Below are 18,778 nucleotides of genomic sequence, written 5' to 3'. Positions count from 1 at the left end.
ATATATATATATATATATATATATATATATATATATATATATATATATATATATATATATGTATATAAACATGTCACTGTTGGTTTGTTCAAAGTCTCAAATCTCCGAAAGTTCTTCACCAATTGCTTTGAAATATTGATACCATGTTGCATTCGAATACGAGAGTGTTTTTATATACCCAACGTTGGATTCGAATACGTGCGTGTCGAATACGCGCTTGTTTTTAATAGAAAGCACAAACAGACACATAAAATGTCAATGTGCGTTTGATAAAAATCTCAAATCTCCAAAAGTTCTTCACCAATTGCTTTGAAATTTTGACACAACGTTGCATTCGAATACGAGAGTGTTTTTGTATACACAAAGTTGGATTCGAATACACGCGCGTCGAATACGTGCGTGTTTTTAATCGAAAGCACAAACAGACACATAGAAAATGTCAATGTGCATTTGATAAAAATCTTAAATCTACGAAAGTTCTTCGCCGATTGATTTGAAATTTTGACACAACATTGAATTAGAATAAGCGCGTGTTTATATATACACAATGTTGGATTCGAATACGAGCATGTCAAATACGAACAGACCCTATCGATTGTACAAGTACAATAGACGCATAGAGACAATAGTCTACCTATATAAGGGTGGACACTTGGTGTCAGGATGGCAGACCGGGAAGTGGGTGGAGGGAGGGGGGAGGAATTGGTTCACTTGGCAACATTAAGAAAGGACGCATAGAGACAATAGTCTACATATATACACTTGGCAACATTAAGAAAGGACGCATAGAGCCAATAGTCTACATATATTAGGATGGACAGTTGGTGTCAGGCTGGCAGACCGGGAAGTGGGTGGAGGGAGGGGGGGAGGAGTTGGTTCACTTTGCAACATTAGCGCGTGTTTATATATACACAACCTTGGTTTTGAATCTGTGCGTGTCCAATATGCGTGTGTTTTTAATTGAAAGGCCGAACAGACCCTATTGATTTGGTTGCTGCGCAACAAATACAAGGGACGCATATAGACAATAGTCTACATGTATTAGCATGAACAGTTGGTGTCAGGATGGCAGACCGGGAAGTGGGTGGAGGGAGGGGGAGGAGTTGGTTCACTTTGCAACCCAAACAGACCCTATCGAGTTTGGTTGCTGCACAACAAATACAAGGGACGCATATAGACGATAGTCTACATATATTAGGATGGACAGTTCGTGTCAGGATGGCAGACCGGGAAGTGGGTGGAGGGAGGGGGGAGGAGTTGGTTCACTTTGCAACATTAGCGCATCAGACCGGGAAGTGGGTGGAGGGGGGAGGAGTTGCTTCACTTTGCAACATTAAGAAAGGACGCATAGAGACAATAGTCTAAATAGATTAGGATGGACAGTTGGTGTCAGGATGGCAGACTGGGAAGTGGGTGGAGGACTTGGTTCACTTTGCAACATTAGCGCATCAGACCGGGAAGTGGGTGGAGGGGGGAGGAGTTGGTTCACTTGGCAACATTAAGAAAGGACGCATAGAGATAATAGTCTACATATATTAGGATGGACAGTTGGTGTCAGGATGGCAGGCCAGGAAGTGCGTGGAGGGAGTGGGGAGGAGTTGGTTCACTTTGCAACATTTGCGCATGTTTATTTATACACGTTTGATTCCAAAACGTGCATGTTTTTATTGAAAGGCCGAACAGACCCGCTCGATTTGGTTGATGCACAACAAATGCAAGGGATGCATATTGACAATAGTCTACATGTATTAGAATGGACAGTTGGTGTCAGGATGGCAGACCGGGAAGTGGGTGGAGGGAGGAGTTGGTTCACTTTGCAACCCGAACAGACCCTATCAATTTGGTTAATGCGCAACAAATGCAAGTTACGCATATAGACAATAGTCTACATATATTATTATGGCCAAAAACATATTGTATACCCACAAGCATTGTGAAATTAAACATATTAGAAACGTGCGCTTACTCTTTTCTTTCTCTTCCATTTAACCAGACAGAGCCACAGCAACGCGTGGTACAGCTAGTAGATATATATATATATATATATATATATGTATATATATATATAAATAATGGTGTAGTTTCCAAAATAACAGCACGCTCCAGTTACAGTCTGACAGCAGAATTTTATTTCCAATGTTACGCATTTCGAGAGTAAACTCTCTTGATCAAGATAAAATTCTGCTGTTTGACTGCAACTGAGAGCACGCTGTTATTTTGGAAACTACGGCGTTAATTATTGTCGCCGGTGTATCTACCGACTTTAACGCGGCAACGGACAACAGGCGGATTTCCCAGGAGGAGCCTGTCCGCTTCAGAAAAAAAAAAAAATATATATATATATATATATATATATATATATATATGCCCCAACTAAAGGTATCCCACCTTTGACGATGAACTTGAATGAACCAGCGAATTCTGCACCTTCAAGCAGCATTCCTTTATTCTTTAAAACCGGACATCAAAAGGTGCTCATTTAAATACCCAGCCCTACGCGTTTCACAACTCCTTGCTGCTTGTTCACGGGCTTATGGCAATGTTCAAAGGCAGATTAGCATGGAAAAGGAGCCCTCCATTTCCAGTCCTTTAATAGGTGCCGCCCCCTGATGGGCTTCATTACTGAAAGAGTTCTGAGACTCGTAGTTTTCTTCACGCTTACATTTATGCAGTTTCAAAAACAAAACGTCGCTTTTCCTTCTTCTGTTCTATTTTTCTCGACGAACAGTGATGAGCAGAAAAGAGATATTTATGTTAACATCTTTATTTTTCCACCCTTCAGGTTATTTTAGAAAAGCTAGAATCTGTCTTGATTTTTCTACACATTCGAGCTACAGTGTTTTAAAAATCGTACTTGTATTTAACTGATTCTAATGTATTTTTTGCCACAAATATTTAACTGGTTTATGATGTGTTTAATTTTGCACTAGAGATTCAATTTTTATTCTTCATGTTTACAAGCATCCAATCTGTTTCACATAAAAGAGCAGCACACCAGGCATTGCACTATTTTGTGGCAAGGGTGACAGTGTGGCCATGTGTTATTAGAAATAAAGTACCCTCTGATATACATTGTAAGGATATTGCTAGTCCTCTTAGAGTTCCATGACCTTATAAAGCAAACCAGCCTTTGGCCTCAGTCCTCAATATGGTCACGGAACTCCTCAGTGACTTACAGACCTTTAATGGCCGATATAGCCTACTAGGGATGCTATAAAGCTGTTCTGATGGCAGAATGCTCTTATTGAAAATACAAAAGCCTCCTGCGAGACTTAGGGAGTTTACAACCCCTAGCACTTCTGAGACTTCAGACACTTTCACAGCTTTTACTGTGTGTATCTGGCCATTAGACAGACAGACAGACAGATACACAGACACACACACGCACACACACAAACACGCGCACACACACACACACCCACACACAACCCAACACACCTCCCTCGTTCTGAGGCTCCAGTGATACCAGTGCTTAATTTGAGCCGGTGCTTTCCGGCACCTAATTGTCAACACCATACTTAGAACAGTCTACCACATGGTGGCGCTGCTCATTTAATTTAGAGATGAGCAGAACAACGTTTTTTTAGGAATACATCATACATTAAAATTGCTAATACCTGTCTCCCCAGCCATTCCTTGAGCTTTGGGGAGCAGGAGTAATCTGAACTGTCGCATTTACATGCAAGAAAGGTTAGCAGTTGTGTGTCAGTGATGACAAGGGCGATGGGTGGGGCAAGCTGCAGTGTCCTCCTGGTCAGAAGCCCAGCACTTAATATTTTATAATACTGTGAGCAAGAGGGGGAGGGAAGAGGGGGCTTGCTGTGTGTCCTGATGCACAGGCTCTGTCTCTCACTTTTACCTGCCTAATCCACATATTCGAAGTGGCTGGGCAGAAAGAGAGGCAGAAGATGTTGATTAGGACATTGTAATGTTGAGAGCAGCGGTCCTATACCAGCTTTTATAGGTTCTCACTGCTCCACTGTCTTCAATTCCACTGTTCTAATGAAGGATAAATTCTGCCTTACCAAGCTGGTCACAGTTTAATGATTCACAAGAAACAGAACTCCTGAAGTATTTTTACTGTTCTCATGTTCTGGACCTTTGGCGGATCACAGATTTATGGTAAATGTGTGTGTGTGTAGTATACTTGTAAAGCGCACAGCTGCCCCAGCAACGGGGCGTCCCGGCGCTGTATAACTCTGGGGAACACGTCCTGGCTTTCCCAGTGGGATGGTCCCTGCTGGGAGTCCCCAAGGTGGAGCCAGGCATCCCCGGAATTGGTGGGGCCGTTGTGGAGATTAGGCAAGCTAATGCCCAGAGTTGCCGAGTGTGATCCCTGATTAGAGTAAGCACCGGAGCGAGAATTATCGAGTCCGCTGACCAAGGTCCACGACCCTGCCGCGTCGGGAATCGAACCCTGGTCCTGGGCCGACTTCTGCTCTCGGGTCTGCGGCCTCTAACCAGTGAGCCACACTACTCCATGGTAAAACTTTTTTTCCATTTTTAATATTTTCCTTAACCCCTTCGGGGAGGATGACAAGCTCAGCTCGTCATGGGCGTAACCTGCGCTACGTGGATGACGAGCTGAGCTCGTCACGTAACGCGGGATTTTTAAAATCGCAGCGCGCAGCGGGAAAACCGCTAGCGCGCATGCGGTTAAGAAAGTCAGATTTTTCAGTTACATCCATACTCTAAATGAGGTCCAATCTTTCCCACCACCCTATAAAGGCGTTAGGAAACTCCCTTGAGCACTGAGAAGAAAGCTGCTGTAGCAGAAGAATCACTAACATTTGTGCTGAGTATTGTGAACTGCAGTCGTTTGCCGATTGCTGTATGAATAGGCTTGCGATGTAGACAACTATAATGTGATTCTCGTTCCACTTCGAGGCCGGGCATACTTGTTTCTTTTTTTAGTGTTAATGTGTATAGTTGACATTTGACCTTTTAAGATTACCAGTTTAAATAATGTGTATCTGAGAGATTGAAGCCTCTGTCACAGCAGAAACGAAACATTTTGATGTTTAAAGCCATGTGTTATTTTTTCAGTTTATGAGGAAAGACTATGGAGTTGCAAAGAGCTGTCAAAAGATCGACTTCATTCCGTTTCCTTGTAGCAAACCAGATACAATTACAGTAAGAACGATCAAGAGGAGATTGGAGGTAATTAGAATAGTGTTTTACTTGTACTGTTTATTTCACAAAAAGATTTTAAATAGGAAGAATTTCAGTGAGGAATTAAATGCAGAAAGTGTGCCAACCACCTGTTTCGAAAGGATTCTCCTTTAACCAGCAGCAGAGAAGATTTTGAAAAATCATGGAGCCAAATGGTCCGTTTTAAAGCCCAATTTTTCTAAAGGTGGCTAAAAACACAAATGTTTTACTGACCGTTTTAAAAATGTTGGTACTTTATGGCTTCCCGAAGAGCGCCACCTTCCATATGTTTTTTAAGGGGTCTCCCTTTAAGAACATTTTAATAAGCATTTCTAAAGCCGGTATGTCTGACTAGTATATTTTTTTTGTTTTAAATATTGTACAGATTAAATTAACATAGGAGAAGCTTATTGTTTTGGGTGTTTTATTGTGACCTGCACGATTAGAAATCCTTTTTTTTTTTAAATGACAGGTGCTACTTTGTATTTTAGAATGTTGGCATAGTCCTCTGTGTGTTGGTATGTGCGTATTGTTATATGACAGTGTGTGAGATATGTGGTTTTGTATTACAGTCTATGAATGCATATATAAGTGTGAGTGTTATGTGCCCCCTGGATGCTTTGTCGTTTGTATGTATGCTTGTGCTTATACAGGACACGTTGTGTGTCTGTGTATTAGTGAACAAGTTACTTACCTTCGGTAACGTCTTATCTGGTTGAGACAATATCTAGCTGCAAATTCCTTACAGATCTACCCATCCTCTCCACTCTGTGGACAGATGTCTAGAGTCAGGGCTGATCCCTTTCAGGGCCCTAGTTTGGACACACCATTGTCAATGCACTTCATGGCTCAGTGCTTCTGGCGAGGAAAGTCATGAAAAGTAACTGTATCTCAGCACACCAATGTTGCCACCTATATAGGTGAGATGGACATCACTTCCGGGACAGACGCTGCCGCCACGCAGAGCCGACCAATGCCACCTACTGGCGTGTATGAGTACTTTTCACAAATATTCTTCCGGACTCAGACAGCTGTGGAAATTTTAGGGTAAGGAATCTGCAGCTAGATGTCTCTATCAGATGTATGAATGTAAGTTTGCATGTTTATTTCTCATTGTGTCTTTATGAGTTTTGATATGGGTGGCTGTATGTTGTCTGTATGCATCAATTTGTGAACGAGACTGTGAGACATTTTATGTCTTTATTCATTTCTGAGAAAGTTTGCCTATGCATTTATGTATGTGTTCATGTTAATATTTATACGTGTGTTTGTGCCTCTTTGTTTAGCTGTCTGTTTTTCTGTACATTTGTGATATGATTTGTTTCCTGCCCTCTCATGCCTGCCACTGGAGAGCGTGCCTAGAGGGCTTTCCAGTGTTGAACTAAGCTTTCTCACATTATACTATGGGGCATATTATCAAGAAAGGGCGTTACATTATCGCTGCTTTTACCGGCAGGAAACTGCCGATAAAGCGACGATAATGTGCTTGATAATATGCTCTATGAATTCCAATCGAAGCCCATGTTAGATGTGAAGACATCTAACATGGGCTTCGATTGGAATTCATAGAGCATATTAACAAGCACATTATCGCCGCTTTATCGGCAGTTTCCTGCCGATAAAAGCGGCGATAATGTATCACCCGTTCTTGATACTATGCCCCTATATCTCTCTCTGTTCGACTCTTGGACAATATTCAGATCAAGCCATTCATTTCAGATTTGTGTTAACAGATTGTTAACACAGATCTGAAATGTTGATTTAGCAGGTGCCTATGCCCAGCCCTCTCTGTCTTTCCTGGACTCATCTGTCACCAGTCCCCCAACCGGTCCGCCTCATCTCCCCCTCTCACTCATTCTCTCACTTTGACTGTTTCACTCTTGTGCCTCTGTGCCTTCTGCCTCATGCTTCTCTCCCTCTCGCTCTTCTGTCTTTTGTGCCTTTTCACTCTTTGCTCTTTCCACCTGTTGCTCATTTTGGCTTTTGTGCATTTTCACTCTTTGCTTGTTTAGCCTCTTGCTTTTCATGCCCTTAGTGCCTTTTTTCCGTTTTATAAAGCGCAGACTTGAGTCAAAGGTGTTGGAGCATTTTATATGAGCACCAGTTACATTACAGCAGAACATATTCATTTTTGTAGGCATGGGGAGATTTAGGGCCTCATTAAGGCTTTGGTGGTCTTGGAGTGGGGCATCATGGAGCAGGGCCGCCACGCTGCCTCCCCATTCCAGGACCAAATCTATAGGAAACAGCCTGCCAGAGTATGACTTTTTAAGTCTCTGTCGTGCGGTCCTTTGGCGTTCACACTGCGATGCCTATAAAAAAGGTACCGCAATGGGAATGCCAAAGCAAGTTTCTGCATGGCATTGACTTGTCCATGCCCTGCAGGAACTGGGTGTGCATGCAGACAGGGGGGCACACTATGTGCCCCCGCATGCACCCCATGCCCCAGAGGTGAAAGGGGGTCCTGTAGGACCCCCTTTGTGTCCTCTCCGCCACAGTTTTCATGAGGGGCTCACTGCCATGAAAACCATTGTGGAGAGGAAACTTGCAATGTACTTGATGGGGTCGCTGTGCCCCGTCAATCATATTGCAGCCTCAAGACCGCTGCAACACCATCAGAAATCACGAATCCCTGACCACAGCAGGGGTTCCATGGTGGCCCAACCCCCCTGCTTGTAATAGGCCCTAAGGGATTTGCCCAGAATCATTGGATGTTCAGCTGATGCCGAGACTCAAACCGGGTTCCCCAGTTCCAATGTTGACAGCTCTGGCCATTATGCTACATCCCTCCATTATTTTCTCTTTTGCTTTTTTTACCTCTTATTCATTTGCCTTTTTTCTCAGTTTTTGCTCTTGCCCTTCCCCTCTTTCTCTTTTGCCTTTTGTGCTTTTCTTTGACTTTTACCTCTTTTTTGCTCTTTTCCCTTTTGCTCTCTTTTCCTGTGCCATTTTGCAATCTCTTTGGTGTTTTATTCCTATGCTCTTTTTACTGCTTCCCACCTCCTGTGTCCCTCTTTCATGCTCCTTACCTGTTCCTTCCTGTGCCACCAACCCTTTCCACACTCCTTCACCTCCCATGACCTATTTAATGGTGACCGCTGCACAGATTCGCGGAGTGAGTGCCAGCTAGCTCACCAAAGGCAAACCTATCTGGGCCTGACCATGCCTGGATCACGTCCAGTGCCAAAAACCCTGGTCCAATTGCTCCCCAACAGTACTTCACAGCATACCTCCAGTCACTCAACCCAGGACTCCTATCCCTCTGCTGCACCACACTGCATAACATAGAAAGAGCCATCGATTGCACCCATTGCCGTATCACGTGCAAGAAGCCACCCACTACGCTAGGTCTATCTACACACCCCCAATGTACACACAGCACACCTCCCACTAGCAAACACTCACCTAAAGACAAACTTTCATGCATGCTCTTCAGCACCCCCTCGCACAGCAAGCAAGCTATAGAAATCTGGACCCCTGCGTCCTTATGGAAATGTGGCTTACCAAATAGTTGGCACCTGACATTGCCACAGCCATCCAAGCAGGATACAAGGTTGCACAACAAGACCACCAACACAAACCAGGAGGAGGAATAGCAATCAATTTCATGGAAACCATAAGCTGCACTGCAACCACAGAGAATGCAACCCTCGTTATGGAGTACCTATATTTCGAACTGCGAGTCTCAACAACCTTCACCCTGTTCATCTCTTGTCTACCATTCGCTTGGACTACAAGCAAGTTTCATTACAACATGGAAGATTTCATTGTTCCTTTCACCCTTGACTCTTAAGCCTACATCTTTCAAAGAGACCTTAACTTCCACCTGGAAGACTGGAGCAACCCCAGCGCTACCACACTGCTTGGAAGCTCAGGAAACCTCAGACTGACACAACACTTCACTGACTCCACATACTCCGTCAGACATACCCTCAATCCCATCTTGGCCACTTTCAATGGCATTAAAGTCACCAGAACCATGCCTCTTACCTGGACTGACCATGCCATCTTCCAGATAAAAAACATCCCTAGCCAAACAAAACCTGCCACCACCAACTTGGCCACCCGTAGCTAGAGCAGCATCCCGGAATCGAAGTGGTCCTACACCCTGCGCACGAACTAACCCAAACCCACCGGAAACATAAACAGCATAATCAAACAACTTGACAAGTTGATCACAGACTGCGCTGACTCCCTGACATCCTGTAAACACAACAACCAAAAGAGAACCCAGAAGCAGGCAAGTTAGTACACAGAGGAAATCCATTCAACCAAACAATACTGCTAACAATTGGAAAGAAGATGGAGAACAACTCACAAAGAAACCGAAATGAACACCTTCAAAGTGGCACTGAAATGCTACAACCAGCATATCAGAGAAACCAAGAAGAACAAATGCAATAACTGTAAAGAGATCATTGAAATTGTAGAAGTCTTCACCGCACCAGCCTCCACCACCAACAGCATCACCCCCTCCCAAGACCTATGGGACCACCTATGGGAAATATTCAGCTACAAATTCCATACTATCTATAACAATTTCGACCCTCAACCCTACCCCAGCAGCCTCGCTTACAGACTACCCACAAAAAAACTCAGAAGCACCATGGGAACCAGCCAATACAGGGCCCCAACGGGCCTTTGCCCCCACTACACCTGCAAAATGGACACCTCCCCGATCAATTAAGTGCTCCACTAAACACCTCCATCATCACTGCAATGTTCTCAAAGGCCTTGAAACATGCAGTGCTCAATGCACTGCCAAGAAACTGTAGGCAGGCCCCACTTATAAAGTAAACTACTGCCCAAACTCCCTACTACTTAACCCAACCAAGGTTTTGGAGAAATCCAGCAACAAACCACTTGCCCACTACCTCGACATAGACCAACTCCTGGACACAACTCAGTTAGTCTTCAGATCCAATCACAGCGCAGAGACTGCCCTCATTGCAGCAACCAACGACATCAAGATGAGCCTCGATCAAGGAGAATCAGCGGCCCTCATCCTGATTGACCACTCAGTGACCTTAGACACAGTCTTTGATTCCGCCCTGATAAGAATGCTACATGAAATAGGCATTTAAGGACCCGCTCTCAACTGGATCTGTTCCTCCTTACAGGAAGAACACAAAAATTCAGCATGCCACCCTACATGTCTGAAGGCAAGAGCCTTATCTGTTGAATCCCCCAAGGATCATCTGTCAGCCCAACTTTGTTTAACATCTGCATGACCCCACTGGCTACATCATCAGTTCGTATGTCAACAACATTCTTTCCTATGCAGGCTACACCCAACTGTTACTCTCTGTCACTGACAAGATTTCCATGACAAAAACCAACTTTGTCACATGCCTGACCATGGCATCCACCTGGATGAGATCCAACTGCCACAAGCTCAACTCAGACAAAACTGAAGTTGTGATTTTCTGAAGGAAGACGTCTGATTTGGGTTCCACATGGCGGTCGGCAGACCTTGGTTACACACCAATCCCCTACTGCCACACCAGAAACTTAGGAATCAACCTAGATGACAAGCTTGACATGGCCTTCCAAGTAAATGAGGATGTTGCAAAAACTCTTCAAGTGGCTACTAGGGAAAACCAGGAAAACAGTCATACTTGTCCTGATAACTAGCAGACTTGACTACGGCAACACACTCTGACACGGGAATTACCAAAGAGCTCCTAAACAAGCTCCAGGCCACCCAAAATATTGCAGTAAGACTTGTCCTCAACCTACCACACCACACCCAAATCCCTCCACACTTCAAGGAACTTCACTGACTCCCCATACACAAAGGCACTCAGTTTAAAAGCCTCACACATGCCAATAAAGCAGTACACAGCATAGGCCCGCCTACTTTAACAGCCACGTACACCTCCACTAACCTTCCAGGCACCTCCACTCATCCAGACTCTCACAAGCACATGCACCCTGCGTACACAAAAGCAGAGCAGGAGGTCACGCCTTCTAATTTTCCCACAAAGCATAGCTCAATCTCCCACAGCACATCAAAGCCTCCTCGTCACTTCTTGAGTTCTGGAAGAATAATTTGCTTCTGCAACCCAAGTAACAACCTGATAAAACAGCGTATTGGGATTAATGCTTTCTGCTAACATCAGCTTTGATACACAGGTAACCAGACCAAAACTTGGCACAACCAACTCACCCCTCCATCCATTCAAGGTTGTTAAATTGAGTTTCATTAAACTGGGTATTAGTACTAGTAACATATGACTTCCTCTCTGTTGCATGTAATAGAAAGAAATTCAGCTTATTTCCACATTTGTTCTTTTCAGTGTTTTGGTGCTCCTTATGGTTCTCCATGTGTTACATTAAGATAATAAATTAATCGGGCCATGGCTTGGAGGTTGAGCAACATAGTGACTCCCTCTTAAGCTCCCAGTTTCCTTCCACAACTACCAGCTTTCTGCAGTGGCACCCAGGGCTAGGTTCTCCTCATTTGGTCCTATTATGTGTTCCCTTTGATGACCTGAGCATATTCTGTGCCTGAGCTTGAGTGAATTACACAGAATCCATCCAGAGACTGCGATGCTCGAAGCCTTTAAGAACCTGCTCTGCAAATGGCAGGAGGAGTGCACTGCCTTCCCCATCAGATGGCTAGTTCCTGCTTTGGGTGAGGGCCACAGCCTCAGGAGGGTCACATAGACAGAAGGAGACCACTGTCACCTGCTTCACTCTCCCCAATGGTCTCCAAGAGTGCACACCCACTACAGTGACCTAAAACACCTGCTTCTGGGCTTGGCGCGGACAGACAGTGACAGCTTTCCTAATCGGCACTGTAATTGACGACGATCATCCTGTTCATCATCTTATGAATTGAGTGCAGTATTATCCTCCCACCATGGAAGTTTTCTTCATGAAATTAAGTCAGTCAAATATCTTATTATATACAGAGCTACCTTATGGCTGATGTTTGGTTGCCTGTCAATGACCAGGTGTTTGAAAAGGAACAGCTCTGCAAGTGGCTTTCGCATTTCATACACAACTATTTTTTGCAAGGTGGTGATTTGATTAATGTGTGCTTTGTGTATTCAGCTCATCGTACCGGATAATACTATCTGCATGAACAAAACCATAGTAGTTATGGCATCCAAGAATTTTCTATATGGTATTATATATCTGGTGTAACTCCTGTTCTTATTACACTGACTAGGCATCCATATTCTTTTGGTGTTTCCTCACTTCTCTGATCAAGTGCTTTCTCCAGGCTCCATCACGAAGTCGGATCCTAAGCCTACCAAAGAGAAAGAATCAAAATGCTTAAAAAGGACTAGGCAAAAGGTGCATATCCCAGATTCTCTGGCGAAAGACCAAACATATGACTCATTCTCCTTTGATGTTATCTTGAAAAATTTGATGTGGTTCACACCATTGCCCAAAGTACAAAAACAAATCTTTTACAAGTGGAAGTGGTTGGAATTTGAAAAGATCTTAAAGATTTGAATATCAGACTCCGGAAATCTGACTCTTTGATACCCTCACTGAAACACAAGATTACAGACTTAGAGGGCTGCAGCAGGAGAAGCAACATGAGAATTGTTGGTTCCCGTAAGGTGCAGAGGATAATGCTTCCTCCATGATTGCCTTCTTGGAACTGTGGCCTTTCATCAGTGCCCAATATCACCTTCATGCAGAACTTGGGGTGGAGCAGCGGAGCGGGCCCACAGGATTCCTACCTTTAAACCAAAATATGTCTCTCACCCAAGACCACTCATCTTCAAACCGTTCCATCATCAACCCTTCTGAGCTAATCTTGGAACACATGAGAAAGGTCAAATTTCTGACCTGGGAAGGAGCAGAAATCTCAATTTCACAAGATTATGCGAGAAACACAGTCCAATGCAGAAAAGGTTTCTTGGCGCTAAGGAAGTCTCTCAGAGACAAGCTTATCCAATCCTCCTTTGAGGTCTTTTCTGGAGACTAAATCATAGACTCAGATGAAAGAAGGTGATCCACTCACCTGAACGCTCTGTTTCCATACTATGAGTTCCACATTTCTGTTGTCTGTAAGTATGCCTAATCTTTGTTTCCTTACAACTGATTATAGTCACTTGCAATTTCACAACTGGACACTGATCATCCCATTGGAGATTGGATAGAGAGCAGAGCAGAGAGCAGAGCGTGTGGCCAGACTGTCGCTGAGAGAGCAGAGCGGAGCGGAGCAGTTACGGTACAGGGCTGAGCAGCGTGGTGATCTCAGCCTCCAACGGGAGTCAACGGTGGCAAACCGGCAACCGGTAAACAAACGGGAATAAATTACCCGACGTGAAAAACGAAAAACGAAAGACCTGCAAAACTCCGCAATTTGAAGTTTTCCAGCCACAGCTCACAGCCACAGCTCAGCATGGGGGAGTGAGCTGCGTGGTGCGTGGTGATTCCAGCTACCCAGGTGATTCCAGCTACCATCGCGGTCACGGCGCAGGGCTGGGCTGGGCAGGGCGGAGCTGAGAAGGTGGTGACGCCGTGGTGATTTCAGCTAATAAAGGAAGCTATCAGCGGCAACCACGACTGCAACCGAAAACGGAAAAACAAGCCACAGTATAGCACAGCATTACTACGCAAATACTACGTGGAGGGGGACAACCAACCAATCAAACCAAAAGGGGAGCAAAGGGATATCGGACAACTGACCCTCCCGCTTCAGTTCAAAATTTGTACGGACCAGCCCGTGAAGCTGCTGACTGCACCAGTAGCACTAGACCAATCCCGGGAGGGACCAGATATACACTAGGACTAAACCGGTGAGTGGTGTGTTGGCGTGCTGGTGTGGGGTGCACAGGGGGGGGGTGCTAAAGGACTAGTGTTTTCTGCCATTGAGGCAGCATATTCAAAATCACGGTCAGTGTGCACCCTAAGTTTCCCTAAGCTCCCCCAGCTTTCCCCAGCTCCCCACCTTCCACCTTCCACCTTCCACCGTCTGTCGGTTGGTTGCAACCTAGGGCCAACAGCCTAACATGAGATCTGGCAAAATTCGAGGGGCCCAAGCGATTAAGGGCGGGGCAAACAAGCGAAAACAAAGGACTAAGCCATCTAAGGGGGAGATTGAGGCTCAGACAGACGTGTCCACAGCTATAGAGAAGAGCCCCCTACCAGAAACAATTGACCTGATGGTCTCAAGTGAGTTAACGGAGCAAACACAGGTCCAAATTGCCGCGACCAAACAAACAAGAAAAACGACGAAGAAAGAAGGGGGAAATAAAATGAACATAACTCTGGTTCAGCCTAAAATTTATACAAAATTCTGTTTTCTAAAGAATCCAGGGGACGTTTTATTCTCAAAGATTAACAAAGTATCAGGCCTTCAATCGCCTCTTGAACCATTCCAATCAAGCTTAAACCATCATCCCAGAGATAAGCGGCCCCGATTGGAAGACAGCTACAGTAATAGCATCGGCCACAGCAGAGGAGACAAAAGTATAACATCTATAACACCACCCCAAAAAACTTCAACACCTCAGCGCAATAATATCAAAATGGGGCAAAAATTCGAGATGGCAGGTACCCCGGCAGGACGGAAATTGACCATGGATGCCAATTTAATACAAATACATCATCCAAAGGAAGCCATGGATATGCTGCCATCAAAAGTGGAGAAGAATATCTCTAACATCAACAGTAACATCGAGAATGTCAGCATGAGTAATGAACTAGGCCACGAGGGCATAAGCAATAATGAGGAGGGCATGAGGAAAGAGGGAATAGTAACCCCACCAGCACAGTCATTAGAGACGGAACCCTCATTAGTAGTCCTTGATACAACAAACAACGAACCCACACTAGTACCCAAGGCGTCAGAAGGGACGCGAAATAAAGATGTAAGCCAGAAGAATTGCACTCCAGAGGTGATCGAAATCTCTTCTTATCTAAGGAAAGAGGAGTGGGAGGAACTCATGGCGGCCTACCCAAAAGACCTGAGCACAAGTAGGACGGCCAATGAGACATCAAAAAGTGGAATGGCCCATCTGCAGACAGATATAGCAGGTATGGAGGGGCCAGAAATAGCGCAACCCCTCAAAGTGCCTCATGTGTCCAAGGAAGCGGGGCTCAAAGAGTGTCATGGAAACCAGGATGCAACTCCAGCTCAGGCCAGGCAAGAAAGCGCATGGCCCAGTCTCCTTAATACAGTACAACTCCTGGTGGATGCAGCACACTATCAATCGGAGAAAATGGACGCCCAATTAAAGTTGTTAGACATGCTGGCCGTATTTGTAGTTGCAATAGATGGGAAGCTGGGCACGTTAAATTCGCTTCTTCAGAGTAAACTTACCCAACTTGAGGATACCAAAAGGAGAAATGGCATTGAGTGTGAATGTGGCCCTATCATTGACAAACTGGCCACCCTGCCAACACTAATGTCGGACTTATGCGGACATCTCAAACGATCTGCCGAACATAGTCAGAAGATCAGCAGCGACGTATTGGGTTGCCCAAAATTAAAAGGACCCGGCAAAGTGCCTACTGCACAAACAGGGGCGGCTGAGGTTGACGCCACCCTCAGCAAGGACACTGCTGCCAAACGGCATGATAAAATATCGAAGACCGGTGGCCATGATCACCCAATGACAGAAGAGAAAACCCAGGACACAGGGGAGAATAGGATGGAGCCAATAACGCCTCTATCAGCAGGAGTTGGAGACGACGCGGACACAAACCATAAATTAAATGCCAAACAGAGGAGAGCGAAAAAAACGCGAAGGGAGAAAACATAAGCTCTGCTCTAAACGTGAAGGCTTTAGGCAACTTTTTGGGCAAACTAAGACCGCAGAACAAAGCACGACCAACCTGGTGGAAGAAATACCACCAAATCGTGAATACGATGAAAGAGGCGGCACATCTGAAGACATTGCCCAACCAGCAAATAAAAGCTCATCGAAAATAGCAGCTGATCCACTAAGCAATCAAGCTGCGGTGCCCCAATATTCTGGGTCCATCACTTCACAGGCCGACCCTGGGTCACGGAAACAGCTAACGTACAACATCCAGCCTAGCACAAAACCCATGGGAAGCCCAAAAGCTTTCACAAGTCCAAGGGGAGAAAAAACAGGAAGACAAGATCTGGGACTCACTGAAAACCAAATATTAGCCATCACTAAAGAAACTGTGTCAACTTATCTACAAGTGGACCAGCCAATGTCAACAATTGCCCCTGTAGCCCTGACTTCAAATAAGCAGTTTCCACGCCGCGAAACCTCTGATCTAACTGAATGTGTAAGGGATCAAAGCTCAGCATGGGAGCACAATCGAGAGGGCTTTCGGGCATCAGTAAATACAATAAGCAATACAAAGCAGACAGCAACACTAAATACGGACAGTGTATCTGGAGGGGTAACCAACCAAGGGGAAGGTTCGGATGCCATATGGTTCACCCCTGATTTTACCTCCGAAGGAAGTCACGATATCCTTAACAGAGGCAACATCTTGCGATTATTGGCCCACATCCCTTCACTGACTATTGTGGCAAGCTCTGACCTGAAGTCTATTGAATTTATAGCTGCGGAAGGCACAGGAAAAGAAGCGACGAAGGCAATTTGGGCTTCGGTAGACCTGGCACAAAAGATCCTTATGGAATCCGAGACCTTTAAAAACTGGGGCATCACGTTGAAGCCCTTTACAAAGCCACGATACCCGGACGTACTGTGCTCTGAGAGAAGCCTGAACCTGAGGGAGCATGCAGAAGGCAGTAAAATATCGGTTCTTAGGGGTGCTGTCGGGCCAAGTTGTACTGGCGGAAATGGGCTCATTGAATTCACTCTCAGGGAACGACATGGTAGACAAGCCTCTAACGGGTGGCAGGAACAAAGACGGTTCGTGAGAACCATAACAAACAGCAATTGACAAGTGCAGTGGACAACAACGGAGCACCCACAGGATCAATTGCGTTTATGTTCCTGGAATATAAATGGCCAAGCATCCAAAATGCTTGACTCGGACTTCATAGCTTATATTCGATCCTTTGATCTAATTGCGCTACAAGAAACCTGGCTTGCCGAGCCCCCGCACCTTCAGGGGTACCTACGCTTTTTCTCCGGCGCAAAGAGCTTAGCCAAGTACGGTCACTTAAGAGGAGGTTTGGTAATATATGTATCTACAACTAGCTTTGTGATGGCTAAAGAAATCGGGCCCTCGGCGACAGCTGCGCTTGCAGTTAACCTGACTCTGACAACAGGACAAGGAAAAACAATTAATAACTGCATCCTGGTCAATGCTTATATTCACCCCAAAGGAAAGAAAAAAGCAGCGGAGGAGTTATATGCATATATAGAAGAGTGCATCACGGGGGAAAAAACAGCGAACTTAGTACTCACTGGGGACTTCAACCTCAATCTTATGGGAACAACACAGGAGGAGGGTACCATGGCACAAAATACATTCTGGGCCCTGCCACAACAAGGCAAGCTACAAACAGCCAATCAATCAAAACTGGGAAAGAAGGTACTCGAAGCACTAGAAAACTTCAACATCAGGGCACTAAATGGCCGGTTTGCAGGGGATAATCCGCCAGCTTCAACTTTTCACTCAAGATTAGCTAATAGTACGCTAGATTATACCTTCATGTCACTTTCACTCTTCCAATTCACAATATCTTATCGGATAGGGAACCAAACAGATAGTGATCATTGTCCGCAGGAAGTCACTATGGACCTTGCAAAACCAATTTACGAGTGTTCGACGGCTCCTAAAGAGTCCATCTACACCGTAAATTTTAAAAAGATCAAGTATTCGGCTGCAATGGGTGAATTTTTGATTGGACTGGCAAAACAACATTATATGGAGCGCACAGGCCCCAATGAAGTAGCGAAATGGGTGCAGTTTACTACTACCCTTGTAGTGTAGCTCCTATTTTCCGAATAGGCTCTGCGCATTGGAATAATACCTACAGCAGTAAAGGCCTAGACCAGACGTTAACTAGGTCTACTACTGTCGATACTAGACTTAATTTTTGGGTTTGCCAGCGTAGCTCAGAGTTCGCTAGAAACTTTCTCGAATGTTCAAGGAGGAATTAACTTCCCTGATTAGACAAGAAGGGATTTAGTTTCTGACAACCATAGAACATGACAACTTTGCTCTCCCCTAATCAAGAGTCAATCTCGAGAGTCGTGTGAGCACAAGGCAATTATTTTACTCATTCAGTACGTGCATTCTTAGTCTCATCAGATTGTAGAGAAAAGGAAGAGACGGGCGTGTTCAATAAAAAGGTGTTATTTATTGATCAGTCTCTTTTCTCATACATGAGAAATGGATCGATATTATTGCAATACTTATAGTTAAGTAAAGTGCATACATTAAAAGCAATAGTATAAAATAATACTGTAAAAACATTGATATGGTTTCTGAGCCATATGATGTTTAAAATGATTAAAATATATTTACATACACATATACATTTGACTAAACGTACTCAACTGGTGTTTCTAAATACGCCTACCCCGTGTACCTGACCTAAGTCTAATGCGTGGGCGGGAATAGAAAGTTACAGTTTAAGTTAAGTTTGTTTTTGCCAAGTGAATAACTAAAGAATTCTCTGTGAGGGGTTATTCAGTTCTGTACCTGGAAGTTAGGATGAATGAGGAATGGTATCTCTTTCTCTGGTCTCGATATTCCA

General features: G+C 44.7%; 1 protein-coding gene and 1 long non-coding RNA gene across 2 annotated transcripts in view; one reads left to right on the top strand and one right to left on the bottom strand.

Moving 5' to 3' along the window:
• The window catches only part of LOC144754691 (uncharacterized), a 220,140-nt gene that overhangs the window by 60,341 nt on the left and 141,021 nt on the right, over positions 1 to 18,778 (bottom strand). The window lies entirely within an intron of this gene.
• CFAP107 (cilia and flagella associated protein 107) overlaps positions 1 to 18,778 on the top strand; it is a 250,428-nt gene that overhangs the window by 163,259 nt on the left and 68,391 nt on the right. Inside the window, exon 2 of the mRNA XM_078642813.1 lies at positions 5,047 to 5,160. Within this exon, the coding sequence (XP_078498939.1) occupies positions 5,047 to 5,160 (114 nt within the window). The remainder of the gene's footprint in view (positions 1 to 5,046; positions 5,161 to 18,778) is intronic.

This window comes from Lissotriton helveticus, chromosome 5_1 (genome assembly GCF_964261635.1).
Source record: "Lissotriton helveticus chromosome 5_1, aLisHel1.1, whole genome shotgun sequence".
NCBI classification, from domain to species: Eukaryota; Metazoa; Chordata; class Amphibia; order Caudata; family Salamandridae; genus Lissotriton; species Lissotriton helveticus.
The sequence above is the reverse complement of the archived record's forward strand: the minus strand, read 5'-3'. Positions and strand labels throughout refer to the sequence as shown.